The sequence below is a fragment of the Podarcis melisellensis genome, assembly GCF_964234715.1.
Source record: "Podarcis melisellensis genome assembly, chromosome: 4".
Classification (NCBI taxonomy): domain Eukaryota; kingdom Metazoa; phylum Chordata; class Lepidosauria; order Squamata; family Lacertidae; genus Podarcis; species Podarcis melisellensis.
The window spans coordinates 27679969-27696678 of NC_138531.1; the positions used below are offsets into that span (position 1 = coordinate 27679969).

Here is a 16710-nt window from a genome sequence, read left to right on the forward strand (position 1 = left end):
TCTTTATGCCAGTTGGCTCAACCTGTTATAGTAGTATGACACATAGACATGGGGTTATTGTCTCAGACCAGTTTCCCCCGAAACAATTTATGTTGTTATTTAAGAATTTAGTAAGGCAAGAAGTTAGTTTTTGAGAAAACTATTTATTGCGGGGTACGTGTGTTAGAGTTTAAAAATAACATAAACAGAGATGAACACATGCAGCCAAGCCCATCTATTCTGGACTGCAATAGTTTGCATCCCTCAGTTTAGCTTCTGAGACCTTTTCCTGTTTTTGCTCCTTTCCACTCTTGTAACGCTTTTGCAGTGTTCGAGCTTTTTCAGTGTTTCAGTCCCTTTCTCCATTTTCTCCTTCGCCGCATCAAGCAGTTGGTCCCTTACCTTTCCTGCCCCGACCCAGCCACAGTGATCCATGCAACGGTCGTCTCCAGGCTTGACTACTGTAATTCGCTCTACGCGGGGCTGCCCTTGAAGCTGTGCCAGAAACTCCAGTGGGTGCAGAATGCAGCAGCGAGGCTCCTCACGGGGTCTCTGCCATGGGAGCATATTCACCCAGTGCTTTTCCAGCTGCACTGGCTCCTGGTGGAGTACAGGTTCAGATTTAAGGTGCTGGTTTTGACCTTTAAAGCCCCTCATGGCCTAGGACCCTCATACCTACGGGACCGCCTCTCCTGGTATGTCCCACGGAGGACCTTAAGGTCCATAAATAGCAACACCCTAGTGGTCCTGGGTCCTAAGGAAGTTTAATTAGCTTCAGCCAGAGCCAGGGCCTTTTCAACACTGGCGGAACGCTCTGCCTCATGAGACCAGGGACCTGCGGGATCTGGTTTCTTTCCGCAGGGCCTGTAAGACAGAGTTGTTCTGCCTGGCCTTTGGCTTGGAGTCAATTTGATTCCCTCCCCCTCTTTCTTTTTTCTTTTCCTTTCTTCTCCTGCGATGAGGCTACATTTTAGTATTTTAATGTTTCAATATTTTAATGTTGTATTTTAATTTTGTTTTTAAGTTGTATTCATTCAACTTGTTTTTATTATTGCTTGTTAGCCGCCCTGAGCCCAGCCATGGCTGGGGAGGCCGGGTATAAATAAAAATTATTATTAATTTTATTATTAGTTATTCAAATCCACCTCTTCTAGTTTCTGGTGCCACAGCCTGATGAATAGCTACCCTGTCTTCTCGCTTGACTTATCTGCAGTATTTTCACACTCCTACCAATCTTTTAGCTAGTTGGGAGAGGAGTGTTCAGCTGCAATCCAAACCCTGGCTGGGGAGTGACACAACTTAACAGAGCAGTGGGGTCACCTCTGCATTCGCAGCTCTGCTGATCACGCTGATTGGAGGAGAGGGTGGGGGGCAGGCAAACTGCTCACCCAGCCTATGGAGACTTGCAGAACTAGGCAGACTGACACCTCTGCAACAACTCCCACAGCCTGGCTCAGTCGCCAGGTTCTTAGGATGAGCTGCTTAACAGGGCTGCTTAATCCTCATAAGTAAAACATCCCTGTAAACTTTTTACCCTCCTGTGCACAAGAGCCTTTAAAGCAAAAAAGGAACAATTTAAGAACTCAAAACCCAACACGAAATGACTTCACACCTCACAATAAGAGGAAAATTCTACAACACCTTGACATAAATAAGCATTTATTTCTGCAAAAATAAAGCAGTTCTGGAAATGGAATCTATTTGCATAATTTTGCATGGATTATAGCATTAGGATTTCCTTGATGTGAGCAGCTGTGTATTTATTTCCAGCTATTGGAAGGCTAGTTGGTGACACCTGTCCACAACCTGTCCTCTTTGTAGAATAATTTGTTTGCTTTTATCCTTCATGCTTTAAAATTTTTATTTTAATTGTTAGGTCATGTGGGCCTTTTAGCCCCTTATGGACTTGAATTTGTTGTGGCGAAAGTTCTAAAATGGTAACGTCTTTTAAGTAGTGAGATTGAATCTAACTACTGTAAGAACAGAGGATATTAGCTGAAAGCGGAAAAACTTTCTCAACCCCCACAACCTATGCTTTTAAGTCTGTGCACATTATATTTATGGTAATGTGAGTGTCTGTTCTGTTCATTTTGCACAAGGCAGACTGACCTTGCATAGTTCCTGAAATGCAGGTCATTGTCACAAGGGAGCCTTACCTTGCTACAACTGTTATGGGTCAGAGAACATCTCAGATGAAGCTTTTCAAAGGCTCTGGAATCTTTTTGTTGAAGCCAAATCTGAAGGGCTGTTTACCACCCTTGTTACAACTTGAATAACCTGTGCTGCCTTTTCCTCTAATTGAGCTCAGAACTGCAACGTTGCTTGGTGAAGAACTGGTCTGTATTCTTGCTATTAAGATTAAGATCAAATTATCTAATGACTTTGCATATGTTACTTGAAAGGATTACAGAGAGCCAGTGTGGTGGTGTGGTTAAGAACGGTAGACTCGTAATCTGGTGAACCGGGTTCGCGTCTCCGCTCCTCCACATGCAGCTGCTGGGTGACCTTGGGCTAGTCACACTTCTCTGAAGTCTCTCAGCCCCACTCACCTCACAAGAGTTTGTTGTGGGTGAGGAAGGGAAAGGAGAATGTTAGCTGCTTTGAGACTCCTGAAGGGGAGTGATAAAGCGGGATATCAAATCCAAACTCTTCTTCTTCTACAGTATAGTAAAGAGATAAATGGGGGGGAAGAATGCATAAAATTGGTGGAATACAGCAGTGTTTCCCAACCTTGTGCCTCCAGCTGTTTTTGAACTACAATTCCCATCATCCCTGACCACTGGTCTTGCTAGCTAGGGATGATGGGAGTTGTAGGCCAAAAACATCTGGAGGCACAAGGTTGGGAAACACTGGAATACAGTAAAAATTACATGCTGTTGCCTTTCACAAGTGACAAAGACTGCTTACATTTTATGACCCTCAGTCTACAGGAGACGTACGAAGCCAAGCGGCATGAATTCCTTGGTGAACTGCAGCAGAAAGAAGAGGAGATGAGGCAGATGTTCGTCCAGAGGGTCAAGGAGAAAGAAGCACTGCTGAAAGAAGCTGAGCGAGAAGTAAGAATGCCTGCCTACTGTTCTGAATTTGATCTGGTTGCAGTGGTAGTGTGAACAGATAAAATACTGTGTTTAAGAAAGAAGCAGAATAGGTTGGCTAGCTTCCAGCAAAATAATGCACTGAAGAGAATCGCATGCACGAGCTGGAGCTTTGCTCTTTCCACTGAACTATGGTTTGTCTCTTTGGCAGCAAAAAAAGAAAAGCTTTGGCTTTATGTGCTCTGTCCCGTTTATGGAAGGGCCTTCTCTGCATCCTGATCATGGCTGGAACTAGATCAGGACCAGTAGGACTTGGGAAGAAAATATTGTGCTGTGCATGTTGGCACATGATGCCTCCACTCGCTTTCTTTTCCAACGCGTCACCTTGGGTCACAGAGTTCTTCCTCCTCTTCCTTCTGCATGCAGAGGGAGCCAATTGGGAACTTCAGCAAAAGGTTTCTTGGAAGAGTTATGCACTTTTGCCCCTGTAGAGGCAGAATTGGGAAACAGCTGGAGAAAACGAGGGTCTTTGGTTAGGTTCTGAGCTCTGGCTGAGGCTTGGTTGACTCCCTGCCCCCCCCCAAAGGTTTCTTTGGTTTACAAATATGATAATTCTTATGTACAAATAGAGTAAGTCCTCTGATTATGCAGAAACCACTAGCATATCTGTGGATGGTCATGTTTTGCTTCCCAGCTGATTGGAACAGGAGAAGCCACTAAATTAAGCATTTTATATATATCTAAGATGGCAACTCCCTGTTGACTTTAAAGAGGGTTCAACGATACAGCAATTTATAATGGCTCAGTGGCCTCAAAGTTGACTTTAACAGGATTAAGAGCGGTCAGTCCCTTTAAGCTGGGAATACACTGTTCACCCAAAGCCATAATTTCTCTCAGTACCATATGTATATTGAGAGATGGGACTGATTGAGGTAGAAATCTAGGATTGCCATACATCCATAATTTCCCGGAAATAGCCAGGAAACTGTGTCTGGGTGGAAATCGCTGAAATGTGTGGGAAGATCTGGACGTATGGCAACCCATGTCTGAAGTTTAGATTTTGGCGAATTTTATTAAAAATACCCCATAAACTCCTCCTCCTCCTCCTCCTTCTCCTTCTACTTCTTCTTCTGAGATTTTGACCTGTTCTCCATTTACCAAGAAAAGGAAAACCGAATATGGAATAATCCTAAAGGCTGGTGCTCCTTTTGAAAAGTTTACTTAATATACTCTTTTCCGCATTTGTCGTTAAAAAGGATTTAAATCTAAGGCATTGGTCTTGTAGACGGCTCTAGGTTGCATTCCTAACCCTACTCACCTTGGAGTAAGCCATACTAAATTCAGAAAGGGTTAGGATTCTACTGTAAGTGCAGGTGTGTGTAATGTCAATAAAATAGGAACACGAAGCTCAAAACTCTGACTCTTAGAAAATCAGTCTCTCTGTTCTGTTGTGTGATTACTGAGGATGGAATGCTAAGTGCCACCTTGTGGCCAAAATGACATTTTTTTTTGCTCTACTTCAGCTACAAGTGAAGTTTGAACATTTAAAACGGCTTCATCAAGAAGAGAGGATGAAAGTAGAGGAGAAAAGAAAGCTCCTGGAAGATGAAATGAGTGCATTCAGTAAGAGAAAGGCTGCTTCAGACATTCTCCAAGGGAGGGCCCTGCCCCCCACACCCACGGTTGGTTTAAAAAAAGACAAGGATCGGAAAAAGTAAGTAATCAGTTTCAGAGGATCTTAGGATTTAGGGAGAACTGTCCAATTCAGATGAATATTTTAAGTAGTATAAATTATTCAGCCATGAAGTATGAAAAATAAGTAAATTTTGTTGCAAGTTGTTTGAGGTTTTCTTATTGATATCATCAGGCACTTTTATGAAAACTCTTCTTTTTATGTCCCTTTCCCCACCAAAGGGAACAAGATTTTCGGCTTAAGCTGCTGTGTTTTGATATCGGAGATCAGGAAGTTGCGAATATACAGGAAGCGAGAGAGAGAGAGAGAAATTAGAAAGGGAAAGAACACCGTGACTAGAGCTTGGAAGTAGTTTGCAAATGTTGTATGGTTAGGGTATGTTAGTTTTGCGAGTCATTGAAAACAGATTCATATGTTCACAATGTGCTTAATACTTGGATTTTTCATTCCAGAGAAAGCTATTGAAGTTCCCAACAGCTTTTGTAGTTTGTTGGTTGTGGCAGAAGCTGTTATGGAACAGTCAACAATCTAAATCTGTATTGTGTATTGGCAGCTGTTGCACTCACTGGGTGGTATCCAACATGCTCTGAGTAGACTCATTGAAATCAACAGGCAACTTATTTTTAGCCCAGTGATTTCTGTGGATCTGCTCTGAGTATTCCTAATGCTGAATATTAGCCATTGTTCTGCCCAAAATCTCAACTGCTGCAAGGAATCACTGCATGTAAAGCAAAATTTTATTAATGGTTTTCACAATAGAAATGTGCACTTTTAAATTATGAAATCGTTCAATGAGAACATTTCCTATCTTCTCAGTAGTGAAAGTAGGGAGTCATTCAACGATGTCTGCCCACTTCTGCAATGGAACTCAGCTTGTGCAGTGGGACTTCCCTTCTTTCTGCCCTCCACCACTGCCCTAGCGTACCTCCCAAATCTTCTCTGGAGGTCTACCTACTCTCTGGGGAAGATTTGGCGTATGAGTGGGGCTGCTAGGGGGAGGAAGATTTGCTTAAAATGGCTTTTGTTCTCCATTCTGCTGGCAGAAGAGTACTGTCAGCTGAGCAACATAGTTTTGATACTAACATAGCAAGAATTTTTCAAGAATGTCAGATTCACCAGACTTATTTCATATCAGGCATAGGCAAACTCGGCCCTCTAGATGTTTTTGGGACTACAACTCCCATCATCCCTAGCTAACAGGACCAGTGGTCAGAGATGATGGGAATTGTAGCCCCAAAACATCTGGAGGGCCGAGTTTGCCTATGCCTGTTTTACATGATTTATATTTCACACTTTCAACATAACAGCTAACAGAGTTGTAGAAAACAAAAGGGAAATTGAAGGCTATACCATGTGATATTTCTCTACATTTAAGTCAGTTCAAGTTTTGTCTAGTCGGGACTTATCAAAGTAAATGAACACATTGAAGATGGAAGCTTTAATACTGTAAATAGACTTTGCTCTCTGTGGATAAAGGCACATCTGATACGCCTCTTTCTGTTTCAGCTCTGGCTTTATGTGAAACTGAAGATACAAGGAGAAATTCTTCACAGTTCCCTATGATGAAACGTCGATCACCCTCCCCCTTTTTTAATGCAAGCGAACTTGAAAACTGATCACTGCTTAATCAATGGAAAAGTATATTAAAATGTATAATCAGTTTTGCATAATGTACTGTAGGGTTGCTGTTGCATTAATATATTTAAAAGGATGTTTCTTTTAAGCCGCCATTGATATGCACTTAAACTATATACCCGTGGCCAAGTTGCACACACCAAAGATTACTGTGCCATAAAACAGTTTTCATTTGAGTTATGAGCACTGTAGTACAGAAGTGAATATATATTGCATATGTTTTAAAGAACTGGTGTCTTTTATCCTATTTTAGCTATACACAATTGAATGCATTTATTCAGCTGAATAAAGTATGTAAACCTGTTTAAATAACCACTTCCTTTCCTCAAAACGGACTTACAAATGTCCTTTCTAGGTCTGTGATCATGATAAGCTTTTGAATTATTCATGAAGTATCCGTGGAAGCATTAAGCTTCATTCCCAAATATATTTTGAGAACCAGCTTGGTTTATAGACATACCTTCCACTTGAGCAGGCTTTGCTGTTCTTCAGCTTACATTACGTGCCGCCAATCGAGTGGAAACTAGAAATTTCCCAAAACAAATAAAACCAGGTTTGGTTCATGAGAACCCTGACAAACTGAGTTTGTAAGATGATAGATCAAGTGCCTTGGAGAGAGGTCTTCCTTCAGTTTAGCACTTTGCTAACTCAATTTGCAGAGCTGGCTGCAAAATGCTTCTTTGAACTCTGCAGTCCTGTGCTTGATCAACCGGAAGCAGGTTCTCTTGTGTTCAGCATGGACAACGGGGCGGCTGACTCCAAGTAAGTGCATAGAGGAGGGATGGGGGACCTGTGACTTCCAGGTATTGTTGGACTCCAACTCCTGTCGCCCTCAGATAGCATGGCCAAGTGGCCAGGGATAATTGACAGTGTAGTCCAGCAACATCTGGAGGGCCACAGGTTCCTCATCATTTGTGTTTACAATTGCAGCCTAACTCGAGGCTAAGGAAGTACTGAGTAACCGTGTAGAATATTGTACTCTAAATGTAATCTTAACTTAATTTTAAAGTTATTGTACAACTTATGGCAGCCGATAGGTTTTTAACCTTTGTATGGTTCCTTTTTACTAATAAGCAAAAGCAGCTGTATCTGCAATCCTCGTAGATTTCTGCAGGACTTAAAAAACATGTATATATAAATGCATAACTTGGGAAATAAACACACAATGTTATCCATAAGCTACACGAACCCCTTATTTTCTTGAGAAATACTGCTGTATGGTCCTCAAGCCATCTTCCGTCTAATTTGAAAACTTAAGCAGAGGTGTTTACGTTTGAGACAGCCATTGCACACATGCAGATGACATCTCATTGTATAGGAGGTTGGTTGGGAAAAACAAAATAAGGTAATGTGCATTGAATGGATACATACCTGCCCCTTCTCAGATGTGTACGGTAATGTTAAAAGTTACTTGAGGCATGGGGGGGGGTCTACCTCATGTTTGAAGGTGCTAATGTGCACATAGCCTAGATTTCAAATCTCATGTTGTTGAACTATTTTATCAGTCAACATAAATGCAATTTCTAAGAAGAAGACATGAAGGCAACAGAACCAATGAGGGGAGGGGTGAAAGAAACTGGCTGTGCTGGGTGGGGAATTGAGTGTGAAAGAATGGGAGAAGATATTATAGGAGATGGTTAAAAATATTCTGTTATTCTGAGTCTGAATTACTCTGAATCCATCACAACGAGGGAATGGAGGATCCTTTCTTCTCCAATTTGGAATAGATATTGGGTTGCTAGGCAACATTTTCCATCTTCCTTGCTCCTGAGCTAAAATAATAATTAAAAAATACCTTCATCTGGGTCATGTTATTCTGGTGATGTGATAAGAAATGAAGCTAGAGAAATCATTCTCAAAGCAACACTGTCTGTATTTTAACCCGTCCTTCTGGGTTTCTTCTGATCTATTTATAGATCATACTTTTTTTTTACTGCCTAATAACCTGGCAAAAACTTTGAGTGAATGTGAAAATCACATTTTCAAGAGAGCAAGTAGGTGCTAACAGCAGTGGCGAGAGAGTAACATGAAACTCAATGCCGTTTCATCTGACCTTTGATTTGTTGCAAGTGATAATCCAACCACACCGTTCTTGTTGGATATTACTTTTTTTTATTATCAATATTATTTCTTTACGCCCCACTTTAATTCCAGTGTAAGGCCCAAGGCAGTTCACAACATGAATTATAAAGAGAAACAGCTTAAAAACACACCAATCCATTATAAGTATTAAGAAACATACAAATCACCATATTAAAAAAAGCACTGAATCAAGTGGTCTGGGGGTCACAGATTGAAGACCTGTTACTATTTTTGCAGAAGGGTCCCTGACCCCAGTGTCGTAGAGTCACCCACATGAGATTGAGCTTTATTTTTAATACTGTTTTTATTAGGAATAACATGAAACAATACAAACAACAAATAATGGGTATTGGTCACGAGATACAAAGCAAAAAACAGTCATGAGGCATCAGAAAGTAATAGCAATATGTTAAGATAAATAAAGCGAGTTACAAGAAATAAACATAAACAAATCAGCATCAAAAGTATCGTTTTTTTGTTTCTTCAGAAATCACTCTACAGCATTGCATAAGTTTTTCAGCCAAAGCCTACAACCATATCCTGTCATATCACTTGTGGACAGTACATCTGTCTGCATCTTTCCAATGTAACCGCAGCTTCATGCATGCTACCACAAGGAGGTGGTATAAACCATATTCCTACAAAGAAAAAAGCAGAGGCATTACCTTGACGACAAAGATTCGTATAGTTAAAGCTATGGTTTTCCCAGTAGTGATGTATGGAAGTGAGAGCTGGACCATAAAGAAGGCTGATCACCGAAGAATTGATGCTTTTGAATTATGCTGCTGGAGGAGACTCTTGAGAGTCCCATGGACTGCAAGAAGATCAAACCTATCCATTCTGAAGGAAATCAGCCCTGAGGGCTCACTGGAAGGACAGATCCTGAAGCTGAGGCTCAAATACTTCGGCCACCTCAAGAGAAGAGAAGACTCCCTGGAAAAGACCCTGATGTTGCGAAAGATTGAGGGCACAAGGAGAAAGGGAAGGCAGAGGATGAGATGGTTGGACAGTGATCTTAAGCTACCAGCATGAGTTTGACCAAACTGCGGGAGGCAGTGGAAGACAGGAGTGCCTGGCGTGCTCTGGTCCATGGGGTCACAAAGAGTCGGACACAACTAATTGTCTAAACAACAACAAGGAAGATCCTTGTTGCGTCTTCTAAGTCCAGATTCAATTTCAATATCCCTGTGAAGGAGGCAGTAAGAATTGCAAAAAACTTCCTGCCAAATTTTCTGTGCTTTTGAAAAGGGAGGTTTTTTTAAGTCACAGAGAAGCATTCTCAACCTTTGGAACCAATCAGAATAAAAGGAGGTGAGTCAGCGGCTGAAGATATGCACCATTTGAAACTTGAATTATCCCCAACCTTTGGGAATGTAACGAATGCGGAATGAACATCTTACATGCAGCTGAACAGGGAAGGCTCCCACCTCTCCACCCAGCCTGTAATATGCCCCTCTTACCCCTGCATATCATTTAGGCTTGAAAAGAACCTTCTGTCGAAATCCTTATATTAAAATCCCAATTCCAGTGTGGCAAAGCATTATGTTAAAGAGGTCTGCTGTTCCAGCCAGATACATGGAAACAACACCCTTTTGCAAAGGAAAAGTGGTGCATTTGAGAGCCATCTCTTTTTTTCTGGGAGCCTGCAGTTAAAAAACAGCCTCCAGCAACTAACTTAACGGTCCACAAGTGACTTCTTGCCCAGCCCTTCGGCAGAACCAATGTCTATAATAGTGCAGTTAGTTCTTTCTCTTTCCTTGGCCAATTGCAGCCACCTCTCCTTCCAGCAATTTCTGCAGGCAAAAAATTAATTCTGCAATCCCCGGGGCGGATTTAGGGGAGGGTTCAGTTACACTGGGCGTGAAACCATGGGGTGCAGCAACTATTACTTTGAATGCAGCAAGCGAGGTGGGGTGAGGTGGTGGGGACCCCAAATTTTGGCGTCGCACAAGGCACCGCTGAAACTTGAGACCAGAAGATCTGCCCCTGTTGCAAATCTCCTTTCGGTTTTAAGAGCAGGCCTCTGTTGTCTTGTATTCCAGCCTTGCCAGCGTTAGTTTTGCCCTTCTCCTATCCTGGTGATAAAAAACAACAACTTGAAGGAAACTCCTATCACATGACTAGACTTCTGGAAGGTTCAGTTCAACGCAGCCACTTTAGGAGGCCACACCTCAGAGCCCAGGGCTGAGACAAGGCCTTGGTTGAGGAGCTAGGCCCAAGCAAGCTGAAGAAAGGTAGGCCGAGAAGCCTGAGGCCTTGCGACAAACAGCAGGCCTGTCGGAAATGGTGGCGGCATTATGCCCGTAACTGATGGCCGTGGCACAGATAGCGCTGTAATTAATCCACGAGCCCCTTACCACAGGCAGTAATTTTGCAGGTTTGGAGCAGCCAGCAGCCTTCATGAATTGTTATTTGTTCTATCACAGTAAACAGAAGCCAGATCTTTAGCAGGGACACTAACTGCATTGCCACAGAGGGCAAATTGCAGCTGGCACATAACTATGATTTTTTTCAGGGCGGAGGCCCTGTTACACTTTTTGTGGAGAGAGAGAGAGAATGGGGAGACTCAATTTACAGTTGGGGAAAGGGAACTAACCTAACTGTTGGTGGGGAGGGACTTCTAATTCCCCCCATTCTTTTTCAAGGCAAATAAAATCATCATGGCTGTGCAAATTTTTGTGGGCTTCCCTTGGTGAAGCTTTGAAATGAATCATATACAGAGGTTAATGAGATGGAGAGCATGTTCACAGGCTTGTTAACTGTCGTGGGCTACTTAAAAAAGAAGAAGTTGGGAGTAGGTGAACGCTTCAATTTCAAGTTGTATTTAGTTGCAAAGAAGTGGGTTCTGGCTGAAGAGGAAACGCCAGCTTACTTCACTTGTGTTTGGATGCCGCGCTAATAAAAACAAAAAACAGGGTTTTGTTTGATGAGAACAAGAGACAGCGGGCCTAGAGTTTGCGAACCTTCCCTCCCTTCTTGGATGCAGCTGCGAGGAGGAATTTGTAAACATCCACTTTTGCTTAGTCAGATGATGTTGTCTCATAGGGACCAACAAATGGGATAAGTGTGGTTTGTTTGAAAAATGCCAACTGCACATGGCAAGTGTCATTTTCTCCTCACTTAACAGCTCCTTCTTGCATGCATGCATGCTCCCCAAACCACAGTGCTTCTTCCAACATAACATGCTGCATATGTATCACCTAAAAACAGCATGTGGGCAGTGCCGGATTTACGTATAAGCTAAACAAGCTACAGCTTAGGGCCCCACTCTCTTGGGGCCCTCCAAAAAAATTAAAGAGGAAAAAACCTGGATGTACATTTCCAAAATTTAAGATAAGTTCCACAATTACTTTGATAAAATACATATTTTGTTATGTGCAAATAGCTTTAGATACCTATTAGGTCCATAAATTACCATATAGCATATATTCAACACAAAAAACAGTGACAATTTGTTGTTGACAAAGGACAGCTGGACATATAAAGGGCCCCATTACCTTCAGTAGCTTAGAGCATCATCAAACCTAAATCCAGTCCTGAGTATGGGTAGCACCCAACAAATGCGTCCTATCAGCAAAAACATTTATGCTTCCACAATGAACTTTCCTTCCTCTTTTCTCCCTGTGCTTGCCCCTCATCTGCTCCGAAGGGTTGGGGGAATTTTTAGAATACATTTAGAGGACGCATGCATGGGAGATTTCTGCAGAAGCAGAAATTTTACTGTTGATGGGACATGTTAGTTGGATACCACATGCATCAGTGTGTTTGTTTTTAACTCATATACAAAATAGGTCCGATTAATCAAATAAATAAATTTCATATGATTATTCAATTATGATTTTATTTAATCTAGTCCTACCACTTTTTCCTTACCCAGTTGTTTTATTTTTTTAAAAAAAATATTTAGTCAAATTTTAGTCCTACCTTTCCCCCCTCACCCCATTTGTTCTTTATTTTAGAAAATCATTTGAACTACTTTCCCCCGCAGAAGTATAAGTCTGAGACGAGAATGAGAGCATCCTATCCACCAGTCAATAAAGAAGAAACAAGGAGTGTGAGTAAAGTAATCGATGAGTATTCTCTTTGTATTGCTATAGTACTACAGAAATAACAAAGAGTCTTGTGGGACTTCTGAAGACTTATAAATTCATGCGCTTTCAGAGACTACAGTCCACAATGGCTTATGCCATATTAAATTTGTAAGGAGCCACAAGATGCTTCCCCCCTGTCATGCTGCAACCGTCCAACATGGTTAAATGTTGTTACCTTTTTAGATAATGTATAATAAATGTTTTTAAACCTTCTCGATATAAAAAAGAATGATAGAACATAATTTGGTATGCACTGTTTGAATTACAATTATGGTCAGCAAAGTAGAAATTCAAATAAAATGTGAATTCACCCAAAATTAAATTGCAATTTGGTTTTGTTTGTAGAATTCTAACTATACTGTGTAACCAAAAAAACCAAACAAAACTATCAAAGGCTTTTTTCTTTCAGTGCTTTTTAGCAGTTGTACAATTTGTTGAGTAGAACAAAGTTTAAAAATTGCCATTGATTACTGTACCCTTCTTTTAGATCAGGGTTTCGCAAACTTGAATCTCCAGCTGTTTTTGGACTACAACTCCCATCATCCTTAGCTAGCAGGACCAGTGGTCAGGGATGATGGGTGTTAACTTATTTAGACTTTGCAACAACTTGCTGCCACCATAGTAGTAATAGTGCTGCAGCCTTGTATTCCAGTTTATATTATTCTTTCCACAGCAGAGTTCCCGACCTTTATCCTTGTCTGGTCATGTTGGCTTTGATAGTTTACCAGATCAGTTGGTTAATAAATATATCCAACAGGGGTTCTGCTTCAACATTCTCTGCATTGGTAAGTAAAACAGCTGTTAGTAGTAAGTTATTTTATTTTAAAACTCATTACTATTGAAAAATCTGAAGGAGAGAAAAATGACAAAGGTATTGCCCTTTTCCATTGGCATTGTACTAGTTCAGATAAACAGAATTCCTTAAGTGGGGTTAAGTTTTCCCTAAGCCCCAAAAAGTTTGCAGCAAAAATAGCAATGGAACAAATATTATATGCATCCTTTGAGGAAATCCCATAGCATAATGATCAAATACTGCTATCAAGGAATAAAAAAGAGACAATTGCCTCTCTGAACTAATTCCTTAGTTACAGCAAATGCCATTTTGCATTCCATCCCCCACCCCCTGGGGAAAGTGAAAAAATTCAATTACCCTCATTGTGTTATGGTGAAATTTGTGTGGTATATATGTACATTTTTTATTTGTCTTTAATTGTAGGGGAGACTGGAATTGGGAAATCAACTTTGATTCATAGTTTGTTTAATAACAGTTTTGATTACCGTGTGTCAACACACTTTCAGCCAAATGTACGACTTAAAGCTGAGACGTATGAGCTCCGGGAAAGCAATGTTCGATTGAAATTGACCATAATAGAGACAGTTGGATTTGGTGATCAGATAAACAAAGAAGATAGGTTAGTATCTCCTCACTTGAATAATGTCATATTAATTTGCCGAGTGACATGCCATCTAGGATCTGACATTTGTGTCATGTAGTGGTATTGATAGGCTTATTGATTTCATTTTATTTAAATTTATTGACATAGTTAACACACCCACCCATAACCAGAGTTATTTAGAGAAATGAGGTAAACATTTCCAGATTTATGACTTATCAGCAAGACTTTCACTTTATGTGTGCTGATCTGGAAAACAATTTCAGTTATCACTAAATTGACAGAATATTTTAGAAAAGGACTCCAATTCTGATAACATTGTCTAGGACCCAGATACCTACTTCATTCTTACCCAAAGGCTTATGTATGCCCCCTGCAACTTTGACTTTCTCCCCAACTGAGCAGCTGGAAGGAGTCTGCTGCCTGTCACATAGGAACAGCTGTTTGAAGAAAAACAAAGTGCCTTTAGGCTAGATGAACAGTTATTTGGATTTGGGCCATTTTCTTAGGATGAATTGGCATGATCCAGTGATTCTGTTTATTTTATTTTAATTTTGTCTGTTGTATTTTGTTACTTTTATTTGCTTTAAATTGTATTTTTATGTCTTGTGAATTTTATTCACACTTTTGTGCATTGCCCTGGAATCTTTTGAGGAAGGGTCGTTGTAATGGTTCTAGGGGTTGCTCGTGCGTAAGTTGCCGCCACTCCTGGCTAGGTTACCTGGGTGAACCCTTTCTGTCTGGACAGCCTCTCACCCGTGGCTGTCTCAGTCGTTGGCAGAATCCGTCAGTGGGCGTTTCTTGAACTTCTTCCACCAAAGAAGTTCTTTGACGCCTAGTCTCCTCCTACTCTCCCTGCGCGGAAGTCTTCTGCGCAGGGAGGGTGTGGGCAGCAGAGGACCCGTGCTCTCCCCGCTAGTCTCCAGCGAGGAGTCCTGGAGCCCCCTCGCCGATTCTCCCTTCTGCTCCCCTTCTCCACTGGTGCTACGCTGATTTCCTTCCCCAGCAGATGGGCTGCCTCTCTCCCTACTGGGACCCTCTCCGGCATCCCTCTGGAGCCTTCCCTCCGCCTCTGGCTCCGATGGCAGTTCCCTGACATTCGTGAAGAAATACCTTAAATAAATACGGTAAATAAAGTTAAAGGAATGAAGGTCCTGTGATGTGTGGAACTGAAGCGCCATTGAAACAGTTATGGCCAAGGGCACTTGAAAGCAATTGGTTTGTGCTGGATTGTCAGTCATTCACAAATCTGCTCACCATTTCCCGTCTGGTGAAGCCCTTTCCCCTCTGGCCAGCGTGACAAGCTGTCCCCACCAACTCAAGCTATGTGCTCCTGTATTCTCACTCTCATTTAACCTGTTCCCAGCACCACCTCTCTTTCCCCCCTTCCCAGCACTTCTTTGTGCTAAGAACTGGTTGTGTGTGAACTAACTACATCCTTCCAGTGCAACCCCTTCTCTTCCACCCTGAGCTGAATATAATGGGGTTGTGTGGTGCTGCATATTGGGCAACAATGGCAGCTTCCCTACCCATCATTGTCTAGTGCTGAGTGTCCATTTCCACAGGTCAGGAAAGCTGGAACTTGGAGCTAGGCTGAGTTCTGGGGCTTCAGCGGTGAAGAAGCTCAGACAACCAACTTACACTGACGCTGAAGGCTCAAGCTGTTTCTGACTCCTCTCAGACCATGATCCAAGCAGCTGTTTCTGTGTTCTTCCCACTCCTCCCAAGTAGCCCTTGTGCAGCTAGCTGAGTACTTAGGCAACGGCTCTGATGTTCTTCCCTGGCTTACCGTCTCCTCTGTTCTTGTGGCCCTGGGGGAGATGAGGGGAGGTGTGAGAGCTGGGCAGCTGGGGTCAGGACTGTTATGGACAGGCTCTGGGTCTGCCTCCTGGTGACCCAGCAACCAGTGAGAGCTGGCGAAACCGGCAGCCAATCAGGAGAGTGTGTGTGTGTGGAATTCAAGTGAGATGCTGACAGTTTAAGAGTCATATAAGGACTTTTCTGTCTAGGTGGGCAGATGGCATCTCTGACTATCTGAGTGGGCTCAGATAGTGATTATCTGTCAGCAGGGACAGTCTGAATTGATTCTCAGAGATTGGGATTTTGCTGTCAGTGGGAGAGGGACTAACTATCAGTGTGGGCCTGGTATCTGTGCTTGACCAATGGGAGAGCTAGACAGCTTTGACAATGATGTTTGCTAAAAGCAATTCAAATGTATATAAGCCATTCAAAGTTTGTCTTCCCTTCAGAACTACAGTGGTACCTCGGGTTACATACGCTTCAGGTTACATACCCTTCAGGTTACAGACTCCGCTAACCCAGAAATATTACCTCAGGTTAAGAACTTTGCTTCAGGGTGAGATCAGAAATTGTGCTCCGGCGGCACAGTGGCAGCGGGAGTTCCCATTAGCTAAAGTGGTGCTTCAGGTTAAGAATAGTTTCAGGTTAAGAACGGACCTCCGGAACGAATTAAGTACTTAACCCGAGGTACCACTGTAGTTAGAAAACATACTTTGCTGCATTGCAATTGATATCAACTACCTTTACCCTTTTCTTTTCTGTATTAGGAACTTTATAATAAATTATTCCTTATAAACTATTTCTGGTGTTTTCTGATAAATTGTCCAACTGATTGGCAACAACCTTACATAACTACAATCTGCTTGATAGTTGAAAGAGCTGCAATCAGATATCCTGATTTACTTAATGTCATATCTCCAGAGAGGTGACCCTAAATTAAAATCCTTCAAGACTCCCTGTCTCAAACTTGGGAGAGCCACTGCCAGCCAGTGCAGGCAGCA

The 16710-nt window shown here is 42.0% G+C and overlaps 1 protein-coding gene across 20 annotated transcripts in view; it reads left to right on the plus strand.

Moving 5' to 3' along the window:
- Nucleotides 1–16710, plus strand: part of SEPTIN10 (septin 10) — a 51804-nt gene that overhangs the window by 21400 nt on the left and 13694 nt on the right. For 4 of the 20 annotated variants that reach the window (XM_081907431.1, XM_081907433.1, XM_081907422.1 and 1 more), the window contains exons 9-10: nucleotides 2903–3035; nucleotides 4538–4728. The exons of 1 other annotated variant lie outside the window; for it this stretch is intronic. In XM_081907431.1, coding sequence (XP_081763557.1) covers nucleotides 2903–3035; nucleotides 4538–4728 — 324 coding nt within the window. Of the gene's footprint in view, nucleotides 1–2902; nucleotides 3036–4537; nucleotides 4729–6213; nucleotides 7521–9809; nucleotides 9867–9902; nucleotides 10659–10685; nucleotides 10802–11063; nucleotides 11263–12381; nucleotides 12479–13188; nucleotides 13301–13731; nucleotides 13928–15934; nucleotides 16124–16710 lie in introns of those variants that run through there. 15 more of the 20 variants (XM_081907417.1, XM_081907428.1, XM_081907418.1 and 12 more) reach the window with 15 other exon arrangements.